Source organism: Colletotrichum chrysophilum, assembly GCF_026319265.1.
Source record: "Colletotrichum chrysophilum strain AFK26 chromosome Unknown scaffold_157, whole genome shotgun sequence".
Classification (NCBI taxonomy): Eukaryota; Fungi; Ascomycota; class Sordariomycetes; order Glomerellales; family Glomerellaceae; genus Colletotrichum; species Colletotrichum chrysophilum.
This window is the reverse complement of record NW_026517444.1, coordinates 27,011-49,720: the sequence shown is the minus strand read 5'-3', so window position 1 is coordinate 49,720 and position 22,710 is coordinate 27,011. Positions and strand designations below refer to the sequence as shown.

General features: G+C 57.0%; 4 protein-coding genes across 4 annotated transcripts; 1 reads left to right on the top strand and 3 right to left on the bottom strand.

Annotated features, from left to right (window-relative positions):
- Positions 1-233: 233 nt before the first annotated feature.
- On the bottom strand, positions 234-3,905 carry COL26b_011943 (uncharacterized protein; the record flags this gene model as incomplete). Its single annotated transcript, XM_053184596.1, has 1 exon — positions 234-3,905. The coding sequence occupies one exon, from the start codon at positions 3,903-3,905 to the stop codon at positions 234-236; it is 3,672 nt and encodes a 1,223-aa protein (XP_053031454.1).
- Positions 3,906-4,797: 892 nt separating this feature from the next.
- Positions 4,798-9,237, bottom strand: COL26b_011942 (uncharacterized protein; the record flags this gene model as incomplete). Its single annotated transcript, XM_053184595.1, has 2 exons — positions 4,798-5,123; positions 5,181-9,237. The coding sequence occupies 2 exons, from the start codon at positions 9,235-9,237 to the stop codon at positions 4,798-4,800; spliced, it is 4,383 nt and encodes a 1,460-aa protein (XP_053031453.1).
- A 2,948-nt stretch (positions 9,238-12,185) lies between these two features.
- On the top strand, positions 12,186-14,045 carry COL26b_011941 (uncharacterized protein; the record flags this gene model as incomplete). Its single annotated transcript, XM_053184594.1, has 3 exons — positions 12,186-12,204; positions 12,468-13,564; positions 13,617-14,045. The coding sequence occupies 3 exons, from the start codon at positions 12,186-12,188 to the stop codon at positions 14,043-14,045; spliced, it is 1,545 nt and encodes a 514-aa protein (XP_053031452.1).
- Positions 14,046-17,139: 3,094 nt separating this feature from the next.
- Positions 17,140-19,379, bottom strand: COL26b_011940 (uncharacterized protein; the record flags this gene model as incomplete). Its single annotated transcript, XM_053184593.1, has 3 exons — positions 17,140-18,668; positions 18,719-18,805; positions 18,854-19,379. The coding sequence occupies 3 exons, from the start codon at positions 19,377-19,379 to the stop codon at positions 17,140-17,142; spliced, it is 2,142 nt and encodes a 713-aa protein (XP_053031451.1).
- Between the last annotated feature and the right edge of the window lie 3,331 nt (positions 19,380-22,710).

The following is a 22,710-nucleotide window of genomic DNA, read 5'->3' as shown; positions in this document are numbered from 1 at the left end:
CGTGTCATGCCCCGCCGTGCCCCAGAAAACCGGCACTCCCGCCCTCCGCGTCACCCGCGCTCTCTGCCCGAACACCGAGCATACACGAATCCACTCTCACCGGCTTAGCAAGCCCGGGTGTGTAATCCTAGGAAACAAGTCCAACCGTCATCGTGCTGTTATCCGCTTGACTTGCGTCTCTTCACTAGCTTCTGCGAACCACGCCGTTGGGGTCGGCCCTTAGACGCAACCTTCTAGGCTGGGGACTCGGCCACCTCGCCCCGGCGCGGACGCTTCCTATACTTTCTGCGCCGAGCAGATACCGGTGCAGCCTCCGTAGTCTCGTCCTCCTCGCTGAAGTCGCTGCTCTCCGCCTCAGCCAACGCCGCCATGACCTCTTCAGTCACCTCGACTGGCTCTCCGGGAAGCACATTTGACCCAGTCTTGCGGGCAAAGTTGCCCTGCGATGCCGATGCCACCGCCTTGCTGTTGATGGCCTTGAATCTTGACGGCTGAGTCGAAGGGGGCACCCGGATCTCAGGCATGTCATCGTCGACATCGCTGTTTTGTACAGAGTCTACCTGCATCGAGGCCACCGACTGTGCCCTGCCTGACGTCTTGCGCTGCCTAGCCACCATCTTCTTCTCGGTGAGACGGTCAGGGATTGCGCGGTCGCCAAACTGTGATTGTGTCGGTGTGCCGTTTGGCGAGTCTTCCTCGTCCTCGTTAACCTCGCTGGCGCCCCTCGCCGTCTTTCCCCGCGAAAGCCTGACTCGCTTCTTCGCGGGACTGGGCTCGGCCGAATTAGCCTGCTGTGTTCCTGGGGGCAGTAGCGACGGGGCGATTCCAAGTCGTGGCGACGTGGATGCCGACTCTGAAAACTGGGTATCGTCTTGTGTGAACATCGTCTCCTCATTGGAGGCGCGGGTCTCGTCGGCCTCATCGTCCTCATCGTCCTCCTCATCCTCTTCGGCATCACTCGCGGTTATCAGCATAGTGCTGAGCTCGTTTCCGGTGACCGACTGTTCCCTCGCTGGCTGCTTGCCGTTGCCCTTGTTGGCCTTCCTCCGGGTGGCAGAGATGACCTTAAGCTCTCTGTCCGCATCCAAGTTGTCGTCTCCGCCAGTGAGGAACTTGGAACCCTCAGGATGGTTCTCTGCAGCGTCATCCAGGAGGAAGCGGGCGCAGTCTCTAACTGTCTTTTCCCTCCACTGCGGGACCTGCTGCTTCAGACGGAACCACAGCAGCTTGAGAGTATCCTTGTGCCACTTCCTCCTGAATTGAACGTCAACTAGTGTCGTCCACTTGATCGCGCTGTCGGGGCCCGGAGCTTGTTTGGAGATCGACTCGACCAATCTGTACTTGTCCTCCGGTGCCATTTCTCGAATCTGCAGTCGGCACTTCTTCAGGGGCCACGGCACATCATCCATCGATCCGCGCAGATCGGCTTCGGTCAGCTCAATCTTCATCTGCTTCCACTTCCTGCTGCACTGGAGACGGGTGCGTTTTCGGCCCATTTCATCGCTGACGCTTTGCCAATTGACGTAATCCAAGGGTTTCGTCACTTCGCGGCGGTAGGGCTTTTCCATCCGACGGGCGACGGTGAGCACAGCGTCAACAAGTTCCTGCTCCTCGTCTTTTGTCCAGGCTTTTCGCTCGTTGCCAATATGACCGCAAATAAGGTAGTTTTTGTAGCGGGCACGAATGTCAGTAGGCAATCGACCGATTTCACTAGAAATCTTCGCCCATGATCCGTTGTATTTTTCGTGCAGCTCGAGAATCTTGGCATCCTCTTGCGGTGTCCAGCCTCCGCCTCGCAGAATGTTTGTGCGGTACTCTTGTCGAGTGGTGTCGATGACCCTTTGGCGTTTTCTGTCCGGAAAGGCGGTGCTAACGAAATCCCAAAACTCTTTGAAAAGTTCGCCGTTGTATTTGGGGCCCTTGTCCTTATCTTCAGCAGACTTGGAGTGCTTCATGTGAATCACACCGAGCAGTTGCTCTCGAGAAAGCCCTTGTCGTTCTTGGTACAGCTTGAGCCTTGCGTTGAGGCGGTTGATCTCCTCCATGCTGAACTGACCCTCCCTCAAGCCGCCCACATTCGGGGCGGACGAAGGAGTCCTAGATTGCAGACGCCGGATTGCCTTCGGTTTGGGCGTCGCAGCAGCCGAAGGTTGTGCTTTCAAGGACCGGGCCTTCAGGTTCGGCCTCTTCTCCGACGAAGCCTTGGGTTCAGAGGTGGACGCGGCCTTCTTGCTTCGTTTCTGCGTAGGGGGCGCCGGCGATGTTGGAGCCTGAACCGTTTCCTCTTCTTGGTTGTCGTCGACGTCCTGGGCGAAGAAGGTGGGCTTGGAGCGTTGCCGCTTGGATGAAGTGGATCGAGCTGACTTTTGTGCCGAGCTAGGTTGGTGGCTCGCGTCTGACATGTTGATGAGAAGGTTGGCCTTGCGCCCGCGGGCGGTTCCGGGAGTGGCCGTCGTAGTAGTTGTTGCACCTTTGCGGGCAGTTGCTCTCTTCGGCGTTGGCAGATGAGGCTGCTCAACCTCCGGTTCCGATTGCTCTTCAGATTCCTCCTGGGCGTCAGCGGCTTCCTCGTCAACGTCCATGGCGTCTTCATCGGCACTCGGCGTGTCTTCCCTGGGCGGCTGAGAGGAGGGAGGCAGCTGGTCAGCGAAATCGTCTTGAGACTCCCCGTCGACAAGAGCTCCAGACGCAACCGCGGAGGCATCTGCCATGCTGACATCGCCGGCAGCTTCAGAGGCCGACTCATCTTCCGAGTTGTCCGAAACAGCCGCTGCGCTTCCATGCTCTTCGGATGGCCCATCTTCAGCTTCATTCTCGTCTGCCGACTCCGCAGCCTCTGAGATTCTGTCGGGCATACCGGTTGACTCTCTAGAAAGTCCCTGCCTGAACGTGGAAATCTGAGAGCCGCGAGACATACTTCTGCGCCTCTGGGCAATGACACTCGGCGAGGACAGTGATACTTCGCGGTCGTCGTCGCTCATGGACACAGCTGCGGTAGAGGTTCCCTTCGCAGGTTGGAACAGCTGTCTTGAAACGCTCACGAGCTGAGATTGTTGAGGCTCGTCCTGGAGGGTGTAGTCAAGAGTAAGGTCTTGGTCGACATCGACAGAATGGGGCTCGGCTTTGGTAACCACCTCGTAGGAAGTGGAGGGCGAGTCGGGGATCATTTCCTCGGGCTGCGTCTCCATTTCGTCGTCCTCGATATCCTCCAAAGGCTTGCGCGTCTTTCTCTTCTTTCTGGGTTTGGCACTCTCGGCCTCGGCGGGTTCAGCGTCCGCTGCCTTGGATGAAGACTTGCGCTTGCGCTTCTTCTTCTCCGGGACCGGGATGGACGAGGTGCCCGGCTCGACCTTGAGCTCGAGTCGTTCGCTAGACTGAGCTTCGTCGTCGCTTGCATCCTCCCGCCCGCTCGTAGTCGGACTGGGCAGAGATTTATCGGCAGAGCTTGAGGGGTCGGTCTTCTTGGATTTGCGCTTCGACTTGCGCGTTTCCTTGTCTTCGGTCTTCTTGCTCTTCTTGGCCTTCTTCGCCTTCTTTGCCTTGGGTTCGGGTTCGGCTGGCTCGGACTCGTAGGCTGGAGCGGCATCGTCTTCGTCGTTCACCTGGGTTGAGAACGCGGCCATGTCTGCAAAGGGGTCGACGTACTCATCGGTAGCAGCATAGGTAGCGGCGTCGCCGGGGTACTCATCGATGATGCCATCGGGGCCGTCGTACTCGTCGTCCTTGTCGGCGTCATCTGTGCGACCCCAATCCTGAGACATTTCGGAGAACTGAAGGTCGATGCCAGGAGGAGCGGTAGAGGGGAAGGGCTGTCGATCGTGGTCGTCGGGAGAGGGTCTCGTCGGGCCGGGAGACGAGTTCTTTTGCGGAGTGCGGCCGAGGATTCGGGAGATGGAGCTGAACATTGCGTGCGTGGGGCGAACAGCTGCCCAGGGCGTCGGCCAAAAGAGAAAATTTCCGAGCTAGAGGTGGTCGATCGCGAGGCAGCTCGCTCGGGGAGCTCCTCGGAGGGCGAATTGGTGGCGACGTAGACGTCAAGGTCGAGCAGTGTGAGGTGAAAATGCACACGATGTCTGGCCGGCGGGGAAACTTTTTTTCTCAGGGAGGCCATCCATGGACGGGTCGCTGAGAGAAGGCACGACCGTGATTTGCCTGGTGCAGTTTCCCAGGTGGATACAACGCGACGGGAACGCGGGTCCACCGGCGGGGCCTCTTCCTGGAATGGAGGGCTGGGATTGGATGGTTGGCTGACCAGGCAGGTGGGAAGCTTGGGCCACCTTCCAGTGCCGTGGAATGTGGAAGGAAGGAAGCTCAGATGCGACTTCCAACCCGCGTTGCACTAAGATAAGCGACCTCGATTATGTCATTTTTTTCCATCTTCACCTTCCTCGACGGGAATGAGCGAGGTTGGTCCAGCACTTGCTTGAAATGATGAACAAAGCCATCAATGTTGGCTTAGGTAAGGTACGAAAGAACCATCTGGCCCTTCATCATCCCAATTCTGATGGGCAAGAGCTTGCCTGCTGTCGGCGGTTAGTGTTGATCGCCATATTGGCGTAAGTAAATAAGTATGTGCTGGTCAGTAAATCCTCCGTTCTCGAACCAAACACGAAGGAGCATCACAAGAACCTCAAGACGCAGCATGTCATGTATCCACACGTCGTTTACCTATCGTGACATCGTTATCTAAAAACCAACAAGCCCATCCTAGTCCAACACCAAAAACGCCAACCCTCCCTGCCATGACACAGTTCTTTTCCGTTGGTCGGTTCCTTTCCTGATTCCTGGGGTGCGCCTTCACTTCTCTCCATCCTTCTTCCTCCGGAACAAGCCACCAAAGAACTTCTTCTTGCTGTTCTCCGTCTTGGAGGGTGCAGCAGCCGGGGCAACGTCCTCTCCGAGGAAGGTCCGCATACCAACGGCCTCCTCACTGCTGCCGCCGCTTGCGGAGCTGGCCACCTCCCGCCGGTGCTTGAGCTCGGCCATGGACGCCATCTTGCCCAGGATGCGGGTACGCGCCGACGTGGGGACAGGCGGAGCCGGGGGCACGGGAGGCGGCTGAAGGTTGGCAGTTGACTCCAGGCGGCGAACTTGACGGGCTGGCATGGGGTCCACCGTCGGGGCTGTATTGCTGTCAGTACTCGTCATCCTCGCATGCAGGTTATTCGGGGGGTACTCACTAGAACGGTAACCGAAAGCCGCGATCGATGCAGCAGGTCGGATCGTGCGGTCCTTCTTGACCGAGAAGTCGTTGTGGGTGACGGACACAGAGCCGGTGGACGGGGAAGGAGGGATCGTCGGGGAGACGAGGGGAGTAACCGTTGGAATAGGCGGGCGGGGGACAGAAGCGACGCGGGGAGGCGGGATGGGGGGAAGAGGAGGGTGAGCACGCGAAACAACAGGGCCCGGGCCGAAGTCAACGTCGACAAAGGCAGGACCGGAAGTCTGCGGACGACTAGGAGCCTCTGCGCGCGTCTTGGGCTGCGGGATCGACGGCAACGGCTTGCTGGGCGCCGGCATGCTCGGCGCGTCGAAGCGCTGGAGCGATCTCATGGAGCGCACTTGACGAGGCGGTCGGCGGGTGGGCGTCTCGACGTTGCTCTCCTCCAGGGATTCTTCTTTGGCTTCTTGGGCGACAAGGTCAGCAGTGTGCGGCGAGAGAACGTCCTTCATCTCGCGGTCGAGCTCTTTGCCAATGTCGGTGATGAGTCGCGAGGAAGAGCGAGTGATGTTGGTGCTAGGCTGGCCTGGGACGGCGCCGGGAGGGGGACTCTTGAGGGAGCTGAAGCGAAGAGGTTGCGGGTAAGCCTGGGAGGCGGGGAGGGGATCCAAGTCAGCCACGGGTCTGCGTCTGCGAACTTTGAGGGATGGAAGCTCAGAGTCGGTGCCTTGCTGGGCAGGGTCGCGCCTGCTGGGAAGAGAAGACTTGCGCGGGCGACCGGTGGAGTTGATGGCGGGGGAAGTTGCAGAGATCCTGAGGCCGGGGGACTGGGAAGGGGACTCTATGACCGGGTCGAGGGCCGGCAAGCGAGGGTCGCGGAGAGGAGCTGCTGCATCTTGAGGCGTGTCGATGCGGGAGCGGCGGGGCTTGCTGGCTATTGAGCGGTCTGAGGAAGCGACCGAGGTGAAGGAGAGTGCCTGAGAGCGGCGCGACTCCGATGTTGAAGCAGATGCGGCATCAGAGAATGTGGAGTAGCGATCGCGTTGAGACGTGGATGAAGATGCTACTGAAGCAATCGATGCGGCGTCTTGCGAGTTGCCAGCATGTGAGGCCCGCGTACCACGAGGCTTGACTCTCTGGGTATCCTCGTACTGACGGCCATCTGTGTTGGTAAACGAGGCGCGACCCATGTTCTGCCTCTCCTCAGCCCGCATGCGACGGAGGTCGGCTTCCATGCGAGACTCGTAGGTTCTGGAGGCGCGGCCATCCTGGCTGGGCATGCGATGAGTGTAGCTGCTGTCGACGGTAAGCGTAGAAGCCCTGGAGCGACGATCGTTCTGGTATTCCTGCGATGCCTCACTGGCAGTGTAAGTCTGGGCCACTTCGGTGTTGGGTACATAAGACACCGGGCGAAGGATGGTAGTTGAGTTCTCCAAGGTTCCGGGCCGCGCTTGAGCCTCGGCAGATGAAGGTTCACGCAGCTGTTGCGGGGTCAAGTCCTCTTCCTGCTCAACAGCACTCTCAGACTGGGGCATGAAGTCCAGGGGAGTAGGGCGACGACCAGCAGCAGGGCGGTGGATTGCTGTGAGCACACTGTCTTGTGAGTAAACTGAAGAAGTGTCTGCAAAGTCGATACAGTCAACTCCTTCGTCGGTGATACTTTGCTGGACTGTCTCGTCACTGGACCGCCGGGTCAGAGCGTCATCCCATGTATCGCAAGTCCGAGTGTCTTGCAGTGGTGCAAATGTTCTCATCTGCGGAGTAGCTGGGGAACTACTCAAAGGGGAGACCGGCGCAGGAGGTAAGTTAGACTCATCGTAATTGATACTATTGGGTGAGATATCATTCTTATTGCGGTCAGCAGTACTGGGAACAGGTGAGCTGGGGCCAATGACAGTACAAGAGGAGAGTGCAGATTCTGGGCGGTACACTGCGGTGACTTCGCTGCGCGCGTCGTCTTCGTCGAAAGAGTCCTGGTCAGGAGAGGTAGCAGGCACATCTTGAGTCGCGAAAGGTGTGAAGACCGCCGGGCTAACTGCCCTCCGCAAGGCGGCGACCGAGGGCGGCCGAGCGAATGGGAAGTCATGGGGAACATCGTTCAAGGAGGTCGATCTGGGGGTGAGTTGTTGTTCATGAACAGGAGGATGAACAGGTTGATGGTCAGCAAGTGTAGCTGTGAAGGCATGGGTGGGAGGTGCAGCACTTGAGTCCCGTTCAGATGCCAGCAGAGGTGGATGCTGGTATTGTCTGGAGGGCCTGTCTCTGCCTAGTGAAGTGGATGAAAGGAACTGGGGTGGGAAGGAGCTGGTGAAAGAACTTCTGTACTCACGCTCGCTGCTTGTGTTCACAGCGACAAAGACATCAGTGTTCGCGCGACGAATCGAAGCGGTCGGGTTAGTGACGAGAGCCTTGGTTGACTGCAAAAGGCAATGGTCGGAAGAAGCAGCTCTGGGAAGGTCGAGGGTGAATGCATCGAGGGACGAATCGCGCTTGGGGTCCGAGCTGGCAGTGGAAGCAAGTGAGCTTGTGCGAAGGTGAGCTGGCAGGAGGGGCGAGGAAGGGGCCAAGTTCAAAGGAAGTGGTTGGAACGAACGTCGCTTTGCAGCCTCCTCATCCATGTCCTTGGTGGCTGCAACCGGTTTCTTCTTCTTGATCCATTCAGGGTCGGTTTCCTCCACATCTGGAAGGAAGTTTCTGGTGACACCCTGGGGAATGGAGGGAATAATGAGGAATTCTTTATAGTGCTCCGACCAACACCACGTCGTGTCCGGCTTCTGGACTGTGCACTCCTCTCCCTGCTCATCGGCCTTGGCCTTGGCGAGCAGATACTGCCGGGCGTACTCCATGGGCGCCAGTCGGGGACGAGCGAGACGGAACTTGGGGGGAGGCTCGTTGGTGCCGTTGAAAACGGTGGGATGCGCGGGCTGAAGAAGGTACAGCGGCATGTTGGACGAGATGGAGGGTGAGATCAAGTTGGACGGGCTGCGGAGGGATGCGGCGTAATTCGAGATTCGATCACTCTCGGATGCAGTCTTGGTCCTCGGGCGGTGGCTGCGGGTTGAGGCCTCGCTGAACTCTTGGCCGACGCGCTTCATCTCCTCCGGGGCAACAGGGTCGGAAATCTGTATCTTGGTGATGCCTGTGGCGCTTCTCTTGTTGCGCAACTTGGTCGCGCTTGGAAGCTTCGTCGGGGTCTTGGGACGAAGCGAGTTGCTCGACTTGGTGGGACGCAGAAAGGTTCTGGGCGCCGACTCGGCCGGGGTTCCGGGGGGCATGCCGAACTGGTCGAGAAGTTCTTTGAGGGTTGGCAGCTCAGGGACCTCCTTCTCCATGTCTGCATTCGCGACGAAGTTGGCAAATGTCTTGACCTTTTGAAGAACCTTGGAGGGGGTCCGCTGGCGCTCGGTGTTGATGGCGGGTGCCGGAGCGGGCGTGCGAAGAGGAGGGGGTCGAGACGCTCTGCGCGGCGTCTTTGCCAGAACGACGGCCTTGGTACGATCTTCCTCCTCCTCATCGTCTGACTCCCAAGTGTAGGTGGGAGTGCCGTTGTCGATCTTGGCTGGCAAGATGAGGCCGTACAAGGCAAGTCGACCCTGCTCCCAGCCCTTCTCGAGCTCGATGTGTCGCGCCAGGGGGTGCTCATGGAACTCGGTCTTGGAGAGGTCGTCAGGATAGAGCAAGACAGGAGGAGAGTCCCAGTCGTAAGCCCACTCTCGGCCATCAGACTTGGCACCAGAGATCTCTCGGCCAGGATATCCGGCAAGAAGAGGGGTGGGAAGTCCAGGAGACTCGGGGGAGGTGGGAGGGACCTCGGTCTTTTCGTCGTCTTCGATGTCATCCTCTACCGAAGGGTTGTTTATGGGCGGAGGTCGAGGACAATTTCTTCGCAGAACTCCCGAGCGAGGAGAAGGTCGAGGGGTGAGATCGGACACATCGGTGCTGACCGTGGGTCGGGACCCAACGCCAGGAAGATGGGAAGGGTGTTGTTGTGGAACGGGTCCTGGATACTCAGAAGACGGACCACCACCCGGAGAAGCCATCGGGGCATCGGAATCCACCTTTGAAGTAGAAGCCATTCGAGGAGGTGCCATGATCTCCAAGTGAGAACCAGAGAGTGCTGTGTCATCAAGGGATTTGGAGTGGGATGAAGTCGTGGTCCAACTGGGATGGAACGCGCGATGGGATATGAGGAGGGATGAGGGAGGGGATGAGATTCGCCGAGTTTCAACGCGCTTTCGGATCGTCAGTCTTTGGAGAGAAATCGATGAGTTGAGATGGAAATACCTAACTCGTCTTCTTGTTGTTGTTTTCAATCAGAAGAGCTTGTGGTTTTAACGCGAGTTGAACGGGGCGAAAGGTTAGCCAAGTGGCTGAGGAAGTGAAGCTGAGAAGGAGCAAAATCGGGAGCTTGGAAGAAAAGAGATGGTGTTGTGAACGCGTCAGGAAAGAATTTTCACTCGGCCACAAAATGGAAAACAACGACTGAGAGAAGAAGGGTGTCTGAGTTGAGAAGGAACTCGAGCTGGGTGGGTGCACGGACCCGGAGTTGGTGATGTTCTCGGTGCGGGTGGGTGGTGGTGTTGATGTTGCTGCTACATGACGTTTGAGTAGCCACCCCTACAGCACTCTCGAAGAGCTGGTTCAACATGAGTTGAGATGAAAATGAAATCAATCCATCTCGAAATCATAGGCATTTTCGAGGAATATGGAGCTATGAGATGTAAATTCAAGTTATATGGTGCATTTGATAATCAACTACCTCAACCGGTAGCAGCGCATGTCACCACAGACTGAGAGCCGTTGCTGACCTGGATGCATCCCTTTCTGTTCCGAGAGACGCGTCTTCCTTCTCTTGCAACTTGATGCCGCTGTGCTGCCAGCCTCTGATTGGTGTTCCCATCAGTTGTTGTCGAATGTTAACAACAAAGGCACGTGACTCGATTGAGGTTGCCTACCTACCTGGTGGGTACCTACCCAGTAAGGCGGAGACTCAAAGACAGGCCCAGTTCGGTCTTCTTTCAAGAGTCGAATTCCATGAGCTTCCAGAACAACGAGCCGAGTGTGCCCTTGGCCAAGCCCCAAGCCCCAAGCCCCAAGCCCTGGGTCTCAGCCTCTTGGTCTTCACCTTTGGGTCTTTTGCTATCAAGTGGTAAGCTGAGCAAATGAAGCACACTCCGTATGAGGTGAGGTGACTCTCGATCGAAGAGTTTCTCGTGCTGACTTCCATACGGGATGTTTTTGTATTGAGTTCTGATTAGGTAGATGGTACGTACTGCTGTCGCTCTTTCCCCCTCAGTTCACCCCGAGCGGGTTTATTTCTGCAGATGTAACAAGTCTTTTTGACCGTCACTGTGATGGGAAATCATGATAGAATAATGACAACTATCAAAGTATGGCATCAAAAGCTATGGTGGATGTTGAAGATCTTTGAGGGAGGAACGTGACTGACGACTGCACAGTCTCCAGAGAAGCAGAGCACTTCCAGCGTAATGTAAGTCTGAGGATCATGAGGCTTATAACCACTATCAGTAACTGAAAATGATCGGAAATGATTGTCGTGTTGCTTGATCTGACTTTTGAATTGAGAGCAAACCCGAATGGAATCAATGGGTCCTGTGAGGATTTTGTTTTGCTGTTTTTATATCGTCATTTTATTACAGGAGCGTCTCGTCACGTGCTGCGCAAGTTCAACAAGTTAAGGTGAGATTCAATGAACAGAAATCATATGAACGACAGAATATACCATTCAAACTTCATTTTCATCATAAATTCATGAACTGTCTAGCTACTTGAAGATTTCGGACGTCTCTGAAGCCATCATCAACATCGTTACTCAGCCCACGGAGGTGTTCCGAGCAACAGCTCAGTGAGGGTGTCCAGTGTTGAGTGCCCCACAGCAGCCTGAATCCGGAACAGTGACTGCCAAAAGAGTGGAGCAGGGCACCCACAGGCCACTGCAGTGCACCGTTCCAATCAGGGCATCAGCCACCTCCCTTTCCCGCTGACCGCCTTTCAATTGGCCCAAGGTCTTGGCATCGCTCGGTGCGCCACAGCAGACAACCGGTTCTTGCAGCAGATTTCAGCAGAGCATGGGTCGTGCCAAGGAATCAGGACAGAGAAGCCATCTCTAGTCTCAAATTGCGAGGGGAGGCACGGAGAGGAGAGAGGGCTCCCTCCCCTCCTGCCGTGTCACTGTCTGTGGCTTGAATGCGATTTGGGTGACGTTTCCCTTTTTTTCCCATTGTTTTGTTTTCTGCGTGTGTGCGTGTGCTCGTGCAGTGTTGCGTTGCGTTGCGTTGCGCTACGCCCGTCAGTCACCTACCTCAGTCAGTGCTTGCGTCTGCTGTCTGTTTGATCCATAACAATCAAAATCTCGCACCTTGGCTGGTCTGTTCCGCCCTCTCCGTCCCTTCCTTCCCTTCTCTGCTCCTTCATTTATTTCCACGTCACCCAAACTTGGCGCCGCCCTCCCCCCTCCATCGCCAACTCTAATCCTCACCTCCAAAAAACACACATCACCACCAAATTACGAGCCCGCAGCTGGCCCTGCATGCCCGTCAGATCCCAACCATGGCCTCGGTGAGCAAGGGTGGTCGGCTGCTGCTGCTGCGACCCTCTCGGGCCCGGTGGACCGGGACGCGTAGTGCTTGGGGGCTGTCGGCGTCAGCACACGCACACGCAGCACGCTCACACCCGCATTACTTCCAAGCATCGGCAGCGACGGCAACGGCAAACACGGCACCGGCGCGGAGCTGCTTCTCCACATATCCCTCACGAAGGTCCGGTACGTTGGTGCGCGTATGTTCCCATTCTCTCGTCTCGTCTGCTTCTGATTGGTGGCCGCCATTCTACTCATTCTGCTCCATCTGGCGCCGTGCATGCGATTGATGGTGCGATGATGAGGAGCCCCGACTGGTTGATGCGCGAGGCTGGTTGGGCATCGGCCGTCTGACACTGTTCTCTTCTTTGGGGATGCGGAGGCAGGGATCTCACTCTCGGTTGGCGTTTTAAGCTGCAAGCCAAGATGGCTGGCAGATCTGGCCGTCTTTGCATGCGCATGCCGTACACATCAGATCAGGCTGCGATGCTCTAACCCATGCTCAGCATGGTGAGGCCATCGTGAGACGAACATCGCAGCCGGACATCTCGACGAGCTCATGCCTCACATCCTCATGCATAAATAGTATGAAGGTCATGAGATGGGTGCCGTAGACAAGTCATCATCTGGCTGAATCCTTCAAGCGAAGACTTCGTGCTCTCACATCAACCTCACTTCACCAGGCAGGACCAGAACTAACCTCACCAGACACAAACCGTACCTCTCAAGAAACCCCTAAGGACACATCCCAACATGGCGGCGGCGGCGGCGGCGACTCCCTCCCCAAGAAGATGCTCGAATCCGCCGCGACATCCTTCGCCTCCATCCTCGTCCTGGCCGCCGGCTTCGCCATCGCCGGCTACGCCTACCACAAGACCTACAAGCGCATCGTCCTCAAAAAGATGACGCGCGCCTTCACCCCGGGCGACCCCGTCCTCGAGCTCGCCGCCATCGGCAAGGAGGTGCCCCAGTCCGCCGCCGAGGCCGACGACCGCTGGGTCCAGCGCCCCGAGCAGGCCCGCATCGACAAGATCGTCGACGGCTCCGAGGTCGGCCACTACTTCCTCATCCTCGGCGAGAAGGGCACCGGCAAGAGCAGCATGCTCATCGAGGCCATGCGCAAGATCGACGGCGACGGCGTCGCCATGTTCGAGGCCCACGCCGACCTCGAGATCGTCCGCATCCGCCTCGGCAAGGCCCTCGACTTCGAGTTCCACGAGGACTACATCGGCGGCTACTTCTCCGAGCGCGGGCCCCGCGACACCACCGCCCTCCTCGACATCGAGCGCGCCCTTAACAAGCTCGAAAAGGTCGCCCTCAAGAACCGCGCCACCCGCAAGAAGCCCCTCGTCGTCATCATCAACCAGATGCACCTCATTCGCGACGACGAGGACGGCAAGGACCTAATCGAGCTGCTCCAGCAGCGCGCCGAGCAGTGGGCCGCCTCCAATCTGGTGACGATGGTCTTCAACACCGACGACTACTGGGTCTACGAGCGCCTCAAGCAGCTGGCCACCCGCATGGAGGTCATGTCGGTGCGCGACCTGCCCAAGCAGCAGGCCATCAACGCCCTGTGGAAGTACCGCGTCAAGTACTTTGGCGAGCAGCTCGAGCAGAAGAAGCTCGAGGAGGTGTACGACCTCGTCGGCGGCCGCCTGTCCTTCCTCAACCGCGTTGCCAAGAGCAAGGATATGATTGCTACGTGCAAGTCCATCTGCGCGGTCGAGAAGACGTGGTTCCTGAATCAGTGCTGGATCCTCGGCGCCGAGATGGACGACGATGTCATGGACCAGCAAAAGTGGGCTGTAAGTCTTTTCGTGTCCTTTCCTTTGCGCACCAACTGACAAACACCCACAGTCCGGCGCCATGGTCCTGGCCCAAGCCCTCGTGGACGAGGAGGAAGAGATGGACTCCCTCTACGACCCGGAGCGCGGCCACATCATGCCGTCGTTCCCCATGCACAAGGCGCAGCAGATCATGACCCGCGCCGACTTCATCCGCAACATGGACCGCCTCAACCTCTTCTCCATCGCCGCCGACGCGCAGGTCCGCGCCTCCTCCGTCCCGATGCACCGCGCCTTCAAGGAGATCTGCGCCGAGGAGGGCTTCCGCGACCACCTCGAGAAGACCATCGTCCGCATCGGCGACATCGAGTCCCTCGGCCGCACGCGCGAGCTCGTGGCCAAGGACCTTGTCCTCGGCGGCAAGTACGAGATCAAGCGCGACGGCAAGAACGGCGTCGTGGTCAAGCTCGTCGAGGGCGAGGACCGCGGCATGTACGTTTGAAGCTTTTCTTCCCAAAAGGATTCGGGGGATGGGCACATGCTTGTGGGATCCATTGAGGCTGAGCTCCCTCTTCTCTCCCCTGTCCCCGGGATTTGAGATTGCGGGCTTGGTAGATGAAGACATCACCGTCGTCCAGGGCATGTCCCTGAGATCGGACAGAGATCCGACGATGATCGATTAAGGTGATTTGGGAGCAAGATAGAAAGAGAGAAAGATGAGATGAGATTAGATGAGCCGGGGACGGCAGGGCGTCAAAGCCACCGCACTGACGTGCCAAACCTGCTCATCATCCATCACGATACTTCCAAAAAACTTGTAAGATAGATTTTCAACCCCCAAGACGGGGGCAGCAGGGGCGGTGTTTGGGCGATGATGTTACATTTCCAGCACGCCGCGAGGACACCCCATGTACGATCCCGATCGATAGTCACTGACAAATCAGAGATTTCCTATGTCGCAGCATTGTATGCCACTGTAACCCTCTCATCCTTCCTTCAACGTGCCCTTGACAAATCCCGGGAGCCACGCAGAACATGGTAAAGTACACCAACCACGTCAAACAGAATCTTGGAAGAATTTCAGCGAGAGATGGGCTCAAGACGTGGTTCAGACTGTCTCATGTACCCTCAAACCTTGCCCACTCGCATCCCCCCAATCACGAGCTCCATCTCGCATGCCACACTTCAGATCAAGATGGCGCAGATTCCCGATCCCTGTCCTGCCCGGCCGGCAGAGCGAAAGGGAAGATCCCCTCAAGCGCCCATCACCCGCTCGCTGAAGGCCGTCACCACTAAGGCCGAGACCGCGATAGAACAAGTCTTAGCATCTCGCCAGTGGCAAACGGAAATCAGACAGATCTGAACCCATCCGCCCGCCCAGCCCGCACCATCCCGCGTCTTCCCACCCTGGGGATTGACTGATTCTTCAGCGAGACCGAACTTAGAGCTCTATCCGCACCAAGTGCCAACTAACTCCCGCCCCAGATGAGCTGGTTCTGCGGAGTACACTCCGTCTCCGTGTCCCCTCATCCCGCAACCCCGGGGTCTTACACGAGCAAGTTCTTCATCTGTCCCGCGATCCGCAATGCGATTCGTGCCCACCACTCACTCACTCCCCTTGCTTGAGTTCGCCAACGGCCAAGCAAGATTGGGGGCCACGCCCATCGGCCGCCAACCCTCCATCCAAAAGACACGCATACGCGAAGAGAGAAGCAGAAAAAAGCACGCACTCCATCCCTTGTCCCTACTCCGTCCGTATCCCCCTCCCCAGCTCGCGCAAACCAGTAAAAAGTAAGAGAAACCCAGACAAGAAAACGAACAAGCACCCCGGCTGCAGCAGAGAACCACAGGCCGCGGTGCAGCGCAGGCGATTTTAAATTCGGGGTTCAGGAAGGAAGAAAGGGCCCCGTCCGCCTGCAGAATCTCTCCAACTCCCCCCCTCGCCCCCCCAATCTCAGAGTGGAGCCACATCCACAGAAGCAAATAATAGCTAGACCCTGGACACTGGGACTGGGACTGGGACTGGGACTCTCCAGTCGCTACACTACTGGAGCTGTACGATAGAGGAGTGAGTAGGCAGGTAGGCAGGCTAGGTAGGTAGCAGTAGTAGCTGTATGTACCGCATGGTTTCGCTCCATAGCGGAGTCTGCAGCCTGTACGTCCCCCAAAAAAGAATCGATCGCAATCAATCCCGCAGATGCGAGACGCAGAGTTAAGGAGGAGGGGATCCGTGAGAGACAGAGACAAAGAGACGGAGACAGCGATAGACACAGATTCGGAGATAGCGACTGCGGTAAAGACACAGCGACAGGGACAGGTGATAGAGACTGGGAGACGGAAGAGACAGAGACGGAGACCGAGGGAGACACGCAGAAAGCTCGGTGGAAAGTCGGCTCACAGACGCGCATTAGCACAATGGAGATCTTCGCCCTTCGAGGACCCTTCTGCGTCCGTCGTACGAGAGATGCTCAACTCACGACGGTGTTTTGACATCTCGTTTCCCGTCCGTTGTCTTGACCTTTGCTGGGCCGCCCGCCCTCCTCAACAGACCCGAGATGCCGCAAGGTCCGTATCTGCCCATTCTTGCACAAGCCGCGGGACATGCACGAACGGCCCACCGGCCCGATTGAGTGAGGCTCGTCGTCTTCCAACGTCGCGATACGTGCCGTCCGCCGCCAAGGGTCTGTCTCTTCGCGCGGAGATTCTGCGCCCCCCGGTTCGGTTCCCTCCTCGCGGCAGACGGCCACCTGAGACGTTTGACTGAATGCCCATCAATGAGTCGGTAATCTGCAGATGGACCCCCTCTCAATGATGGGCAAACATGGGCCACGTGCGTGTAATCAAGGCACTGTGATAGGGCAATTGGCGAGTACTTGTGTCGAGGACAGGCGCGCAGTAAAAAAAACCTGCGCGTGGCTTGTGTATTGAATCTGCATCGCGGGCCTGCTCATCGCAGAACCCTCGACGCAATTGCCTTGGAGTCCTCCTTGCAAATGTGCTAATAAATGTGTGCAATAAAATCAGATTCGGACACTGTCCGAGCCGCCCACCCAAAGATCGATCACCTGATCCCCTGCCTGTTATCCCAATTACCCAAAATGAAAAAAAACAGTGGAAAAAGATATGCCGACTGTGGAAAAAAGAGCCAACCTCCCAAGTTGCGGTAAAACAAAATAACGCCAAATGAAGCAACAAGCCGCCGAAGATAACCAAGTCCAAGTCCGAGTCCAACCAAGCTGACACGCAAAAGAGTACCAAACCCGATGCTTTCCGCAAGTTCCGACCGTTGAAATCTGGCTTCTCCAGCCCGAGAGTGTCTTCACCTTCGGCTGCCATCCATTGAATGAAGTGTGGAATGTAGTGACCCCCCTGTACATGATGTCGTCTCCGTTACATGCCTCGTCCGATAACTCCAACCTCAAGAATGCCGACCCAGATAGATGGTATGAAAGTACTGAGGGAAAAATAGCGAGAGAATACAGCACACGGGTATACCGGCGGAAAAGCAATACGAGCAGGGCATGTGCCCGAGAGTGAGCGAGAGATGATGGGTAGCGATGAGGTGGTTGAGCGTGGCCTCTTGTCCGGTGAGATGCTCAAGTGCACAAGAAGTCGAGGCCTTGGTTTCTCGCGACGGTCTGCCAATCCCAAACTGAGAGCCAGTCGCCAAAGTCCATGAGACGCCAGAGCTCCTCGAGCACGTCGAGAACACGGTCGCAGTTGCGAAGACCAGTGTAGCCACGGATCGATCGGACTACAGTTCGGACTCGCTCCTGCTGTGCTGGATCAAAGCAGGTCGCTCCGATGACGAGACAAGGCATCAGCAGCAGAGTCAAGGCAGGGTCGGAAGGCTTGAAGCCCTCCATAATTTTCAAAGACTCTTCAACAGCTGAAGTGATGCGGTTATCGTGCTGAGGGGGGCGACGGATGGGTGGGGGGGACGCAGGACGCTGCTCGTCGATGACGGCACAACTCGAAGAGCCGGCGTCAGACTCGTGCATGGAGCTCGTCCTAGAGGGACCTCGAGAGTTGGGATCACGCTTGAGATGCATGCTCAAAGGGAATCCTGCCGCAGTGGAAGGCCTGAGTCCAGGGGACGACGCACAGCTCGTCGCCGTCGATGGACGCGAGATCTGCGAGTGGCGGCGAGAAGAAGACGACGAGGTCGACGTGGCAATCGAAGTTGCCACGGAAAACACGGATGGTCTCCTCTCAGCTGACGTGGGAGGGTAAATGGTTCGGAACAGATGCAAAAACATCATGTGCTTGTAGACATGTCCCACGCGGTGCCTGCTGTCGCCCGGTGGCCACATGGGCATCCACTGCTCGATGGCCTCCTGAATCTCTTGTGCCCGGTACAAGATGTGGTAGTTCACAACCGTCTCAGATCCTCTGTAGACGCTCTCGCGAATGGCGTTCCTCAGTGTAGTGATGTGGCAAAGGTATTGGAAAAGGCCATCGGCGACACCCAAGAGCCGAGGGGACTCGATGGGAACCAAGGGACTCCAGTCTTCGGAAGCCAGACGAGGACCGTCCATAGCAGGATGCCACAGCAGCTCGTCAGCGTAGATATGATACTGGAAGAACTCCTGGATGAAGCTGAGAAAGACTGTGTCCTCCGGGGGCGTCTGCTGGATAAGCTCCTTGTACCCTCGGAGATGAACTCTGTGTTCACCATGAGGGTTGCCTTCAATCAGGGTGGTGACCAGAAGACATAGCATCTGGGCGAAACGAGCAGTGGATATGGTCTGCCCATCAGCGTTCTCCTCCTCGGAGCGACGGATGTCGGCATAGAATGATTCCATCGCCTTGTTGTGGTGATAGTCAGATCTTTCCTGGAGTGCCTCGCGGCTGGTCGTTGGGTTTTGCTGAAGCAATTTGGCACCATAGGGCGTGTCGAAGTCGATGTGCTTGCTGCTCATGGCAAGAACCGAATGCATCACACCTTGGTGGAGGTTTGCCAGCGGTAAAATAATGTCTTTGAAGGCGTTCTTTGCCTCGCCCTCCACAGTGAGAACATTGCTGAGGTGAACGCCGTAGTGTCTCCAGAAGATCTTGTCTTCAGTGGTGTCGACGCCGTTGAACAGGGGCTGCATAGTGAAAACGACCGAGTCTTCGATGCGATCTTTGAGGTTGTTAGTGTCGATAAAAGCCAGGGCAATCAGTGACACTCACCATCACAGGCCTTCTCCTTGCCGCTTCTCCAAAGCTTCTTCTCGTGGTAGCCCTCGCAGACGACGGCGTTCTTTTCGCAGTTCATGCCTGCCATGACGTTAGCTAGCCCTTCAACATATCGAACAGTTTACTCACATCTTGGCTTGGCTTCGTCACACTTCTTCTTTCTCCTTCGACAAGTAATGCACCCAGTCTTGGATCTTCCCTTGGTAACCTTGCTAGGGTTCACAACGGGCGCCAGCGGGTGCTTGCGAGGTCGACCTCTAGGTCGCTTCTGCTTCGGTTGGGTAGTTGTAGGTGAGATCAACGAGGACTCTGCCGTGTTGAGCGGTGCTTCCTTTACATCATCTAACTTGAAATCATCGTCAAGTGGTTCGAGTTTGGGTACAGTAAGTATGTCGTCCGAGCCCTGTTCCCACACGACATCGTTGTCAGCGTCGTCTCCGTCGAAGGCATCAGCGTGGGCGGTGCTCCAGGAATCAGTGCAAGACGAGGATGCGGAGTGTACCATTGTCGGGGCGCAAGAATGGTCCATCGCTGCGTTGTCCATGCCGGTGCTGATGGGAGACAGCTGACCAGTGTGCGAGTGAGTAGTGGTGGCGTTCATCCAAGCCGCAGCTTGGGAGGGAGGCGAGTGTGGGTAGAGTATGTTGTCGTTCATGTTGTCGTCTGAAGAATTGCTGTGGTTATCCGACCAAGAGATATCTCCTTCATCCGACACGACTGGCAAAACATTCGAATCCATGGCTCGTCAATAACGAGACCATGCCAACACAGAAAGGACCAAAATAAAGGTTGCGGTGCCAGTCGGCCGTGTATGTGGACAGACGAGGCGGTGGCGGGTAATCGGGAGCTGGGCAGTCCAGTCAGATATCAAGACCAGAAGGCCATAGGATATCCTCGGAGACGAGGTGGGTAGGCAGGTGGCAGAAGTGGCCTACCAAGTTGACAACGGATTCGAGGGGGCAGACCAACAGACGACAGGATATCGAGGTCGGCGAAGTTGTTGAAGATCAAGACCGTGGCGGACCGCTCAAGAAGAAGGGAAAGGCTGATCACTGAGGAGCCGTCGTGGAATGGAGGGGCTGAAGAGGGTGGAGAGATGATCGCTGGGTCTTATTTGGAAACCAGCTTGCCGTCGAGACAAGGTGGGAGAGAGAGGATGAGGGTCGTTGGACGACAGGACATGGGCCAGCCGCTTTCGAGGGGCGGGATATGCACATACATATCTGCAGATAGCTGCGCTGCTAGTGGGTGGGAAGTCTCGACAGCGACAGGGTCTGTCTGGAGGAGCGAGGACGACGTGCAGAGAATCGATGTTTCTCCCACACGCACTAAAGGTCCCCTAGCACCTTAGCTCCCCACATGCAAGGTGTGCACGACGGCGAGTTGGAGGGGAGTATTGTTTCCCATACGATACATAGTAGATGGACATGGGCGGATAAGAACGGTGTGGGATGTGAGGTGAGGTCTCACGTCGTACCGACTGTGCCAAGAGCAGCCCACCCCGTCTGCTCCTCCGCCCCCAGACCAGACAGGTGCTGCTGTGCCGTCGGTGCCGTGAGGTAGATGATGCTAATAAAAACTCCAGTACCAGCCTGGTAGCAGTTGTATATGGGACAAGAAACAGAGGGAGCGAAAGCAGAGCGGAATTGCTGTCAGCTTGGCTGTCGTCGATGGTGGATGGGCACTGTGGATTTTTGGGACCTTGGCGACATCTCCCCACTTGCGATGCAGTGGTGCGGTACGATGCGTTGCGGTGCCTCTTCTGATCTGTCGAGTGAGAGAGGGTCGAGTCGGGCGAGCGAGCAAGTGAGCGAAGGAGACACGATGGATGCCTCTGGTCATTGTCCTGTTTGCTCCTGCGACCAGCCCGCTCCTCTTCCTCAGGCCCCTCTCTGCCTCCGGTCGTCTCCAGTCCGTACCCTTGCCGTCCATCAGCCCTGGTCGTTGCTAGCGTCGACTGGCCTACCACCCCTGCCAGTGACAGTGAGGTACCGTCATGTACCCTAGGTCGCTACCCGCACGACACATCCCCACGATGTCCAGAGGCATTGTGATTCGCCGTCGTAGAATTTCTTCTGTTATTAACAAGGATCATCTTAGCCAGAAGATGGACTGTGCGCACCCCCCAATCCAAGTCATGCTCGAAAGAGCGTTGCAGCGCGGAGACTCCACCGAAAGTGGGAGAGGTCAAGGTGAGGAGGAGGGTGAGGGTACGAATAGCGTGCGGTGCAGTGCTTGGTTCAAGTTAGAAAGAGACATGGCATGTCGATGGGGCATGGATGCGATGCGTGCACGGCGAGATGAGCCCTGCTCAACCATGATGATGAGATGCAGACATGAGAGAGATGAGCCATGGTCGACCCTGAATCACGACTCATGGGTCATATGCGTAGGGAAAACAGATAGTATCCGCATCAAGGACCACAATGAGGCTGTCGCGCCATCGCCACAGGGATGGTTCGGCGCTGCGGCGTCTCTTGGGCCATTGAACGACGGACGACGTGACCAAAGACGGCGAAGCGAACAACGTTGACGGTGTAAGACAAGGAGGTTGCATCGTATCGTGTCGCGTCGTGTCGAGGAAGTGTGGGGGAAAGAGGAGATGGCGACTCCAGATGCAGAGGTAGCGAGCGGGACTCGGAGAAAGGGTCAAAGGTGAGGGTCAAGGACTTTGAAGTTGCCATGTCTTGATTTGTCTCGATTTGCTGAAAATCTCCAGCGTCGAGGATTCGGTTCGCGGAATCGCGGTGGTAGCGCGCTCCATTTCGGGCACAAAACGAGTCAATGTTGGCCGGTACTTGTTCGTGTGTGTCGGAGCAGTGGTGCTGAGCAGTGCGTAGCAGAGGCTGGCTGTACCATGATATCATGGTGGGTTCTAGCAGAGAGGGTCACGCTTCTGAGGCCTGTCTGGTGCATATGCAGGCGGCCTGATTCGGAAAGACGATTGACTCCTCTGAGCTCAGCTTCTCCGGAGTTTCTCGACTGCGGCAGGCGTGGTGCGTGTTGGGAGCGTGTGAGTCGCCCGAGCAGCAGCAAGCGGCGTAGGTACCAAGGCCAGTGTGCCTGATCTTGTGGGCGGAATCTTGTTCACGGAGGGTGGGATGGATCACGGCCGATGGTGCGGTGAAGGGCGGTGATGATGATGATGATGATGGTTGCCATGTTTGAGGTGACGGTGTGTGTGACGGACGGCACTGGCAAGCAGCGGTCGACCAGTCAGAGGGATAGGTGAAGGTTTAGGCGGTGCCGGAAGATCTGTCGTCTCGTCGTCGCCTCGTCCCAAATGCCGTGCCGTGGGAGTGCGGTGGATGTTGAATGGGCAGAAGGGATCGGCCGGTGGGTTCAATGCGTCTGTTCTTTTCTCGATCCATTCCGTCCGACCAACAGCCAACCACGGAGACGCCTGCGGTGTGCAGCCGCTAGGTTGGCTGCTACAACTGGGTAGGTCGGAGAATCTGTCGCAAGTGCCTCAGCTCTGCATGATTGGTATTGCCCTTGGGCAGAGACACATGGCCGGCTCGGTGGAGCGCGGTCAGGATGAGAGATCTGACAGACCTCATCCTGACAGACAGTAGGTATTGACTCCTTCAAGCAACCTGGAAGTTAAGGCAAGGCGAGGCAAGGCAGGCTGTTGCTGGCGATGCATTGATCTGCTCTTGCAAGAAGTTGGGAGAGCTTTCGTTGGTCGAGTCAAGGGCAGGATCCGCGTCATTGGAACCTGAAACCTCGATTTGTCGGCTTGAGTCTCCCTCTCTGTGCGTGTCTCTGTGTCTCTCTGGCAGGGTGGACGCAGGCGTAGGCGCAGAGTATTTTTGCGTTGTCATCGCGTCGTGTCGAGTTGTCACTGCAATGCGCCGCGCTGGGCTGGCTTGCATTGGCTGTTTCTGGGCTGGAGGAGCTGGGGCTGTCGACAGCCATCGGAAACTAGGCCAGGATGTCGAGGTCAGGAAATGTGCCAGGATCAACGGTCGGGGTCGTGGTCGTTG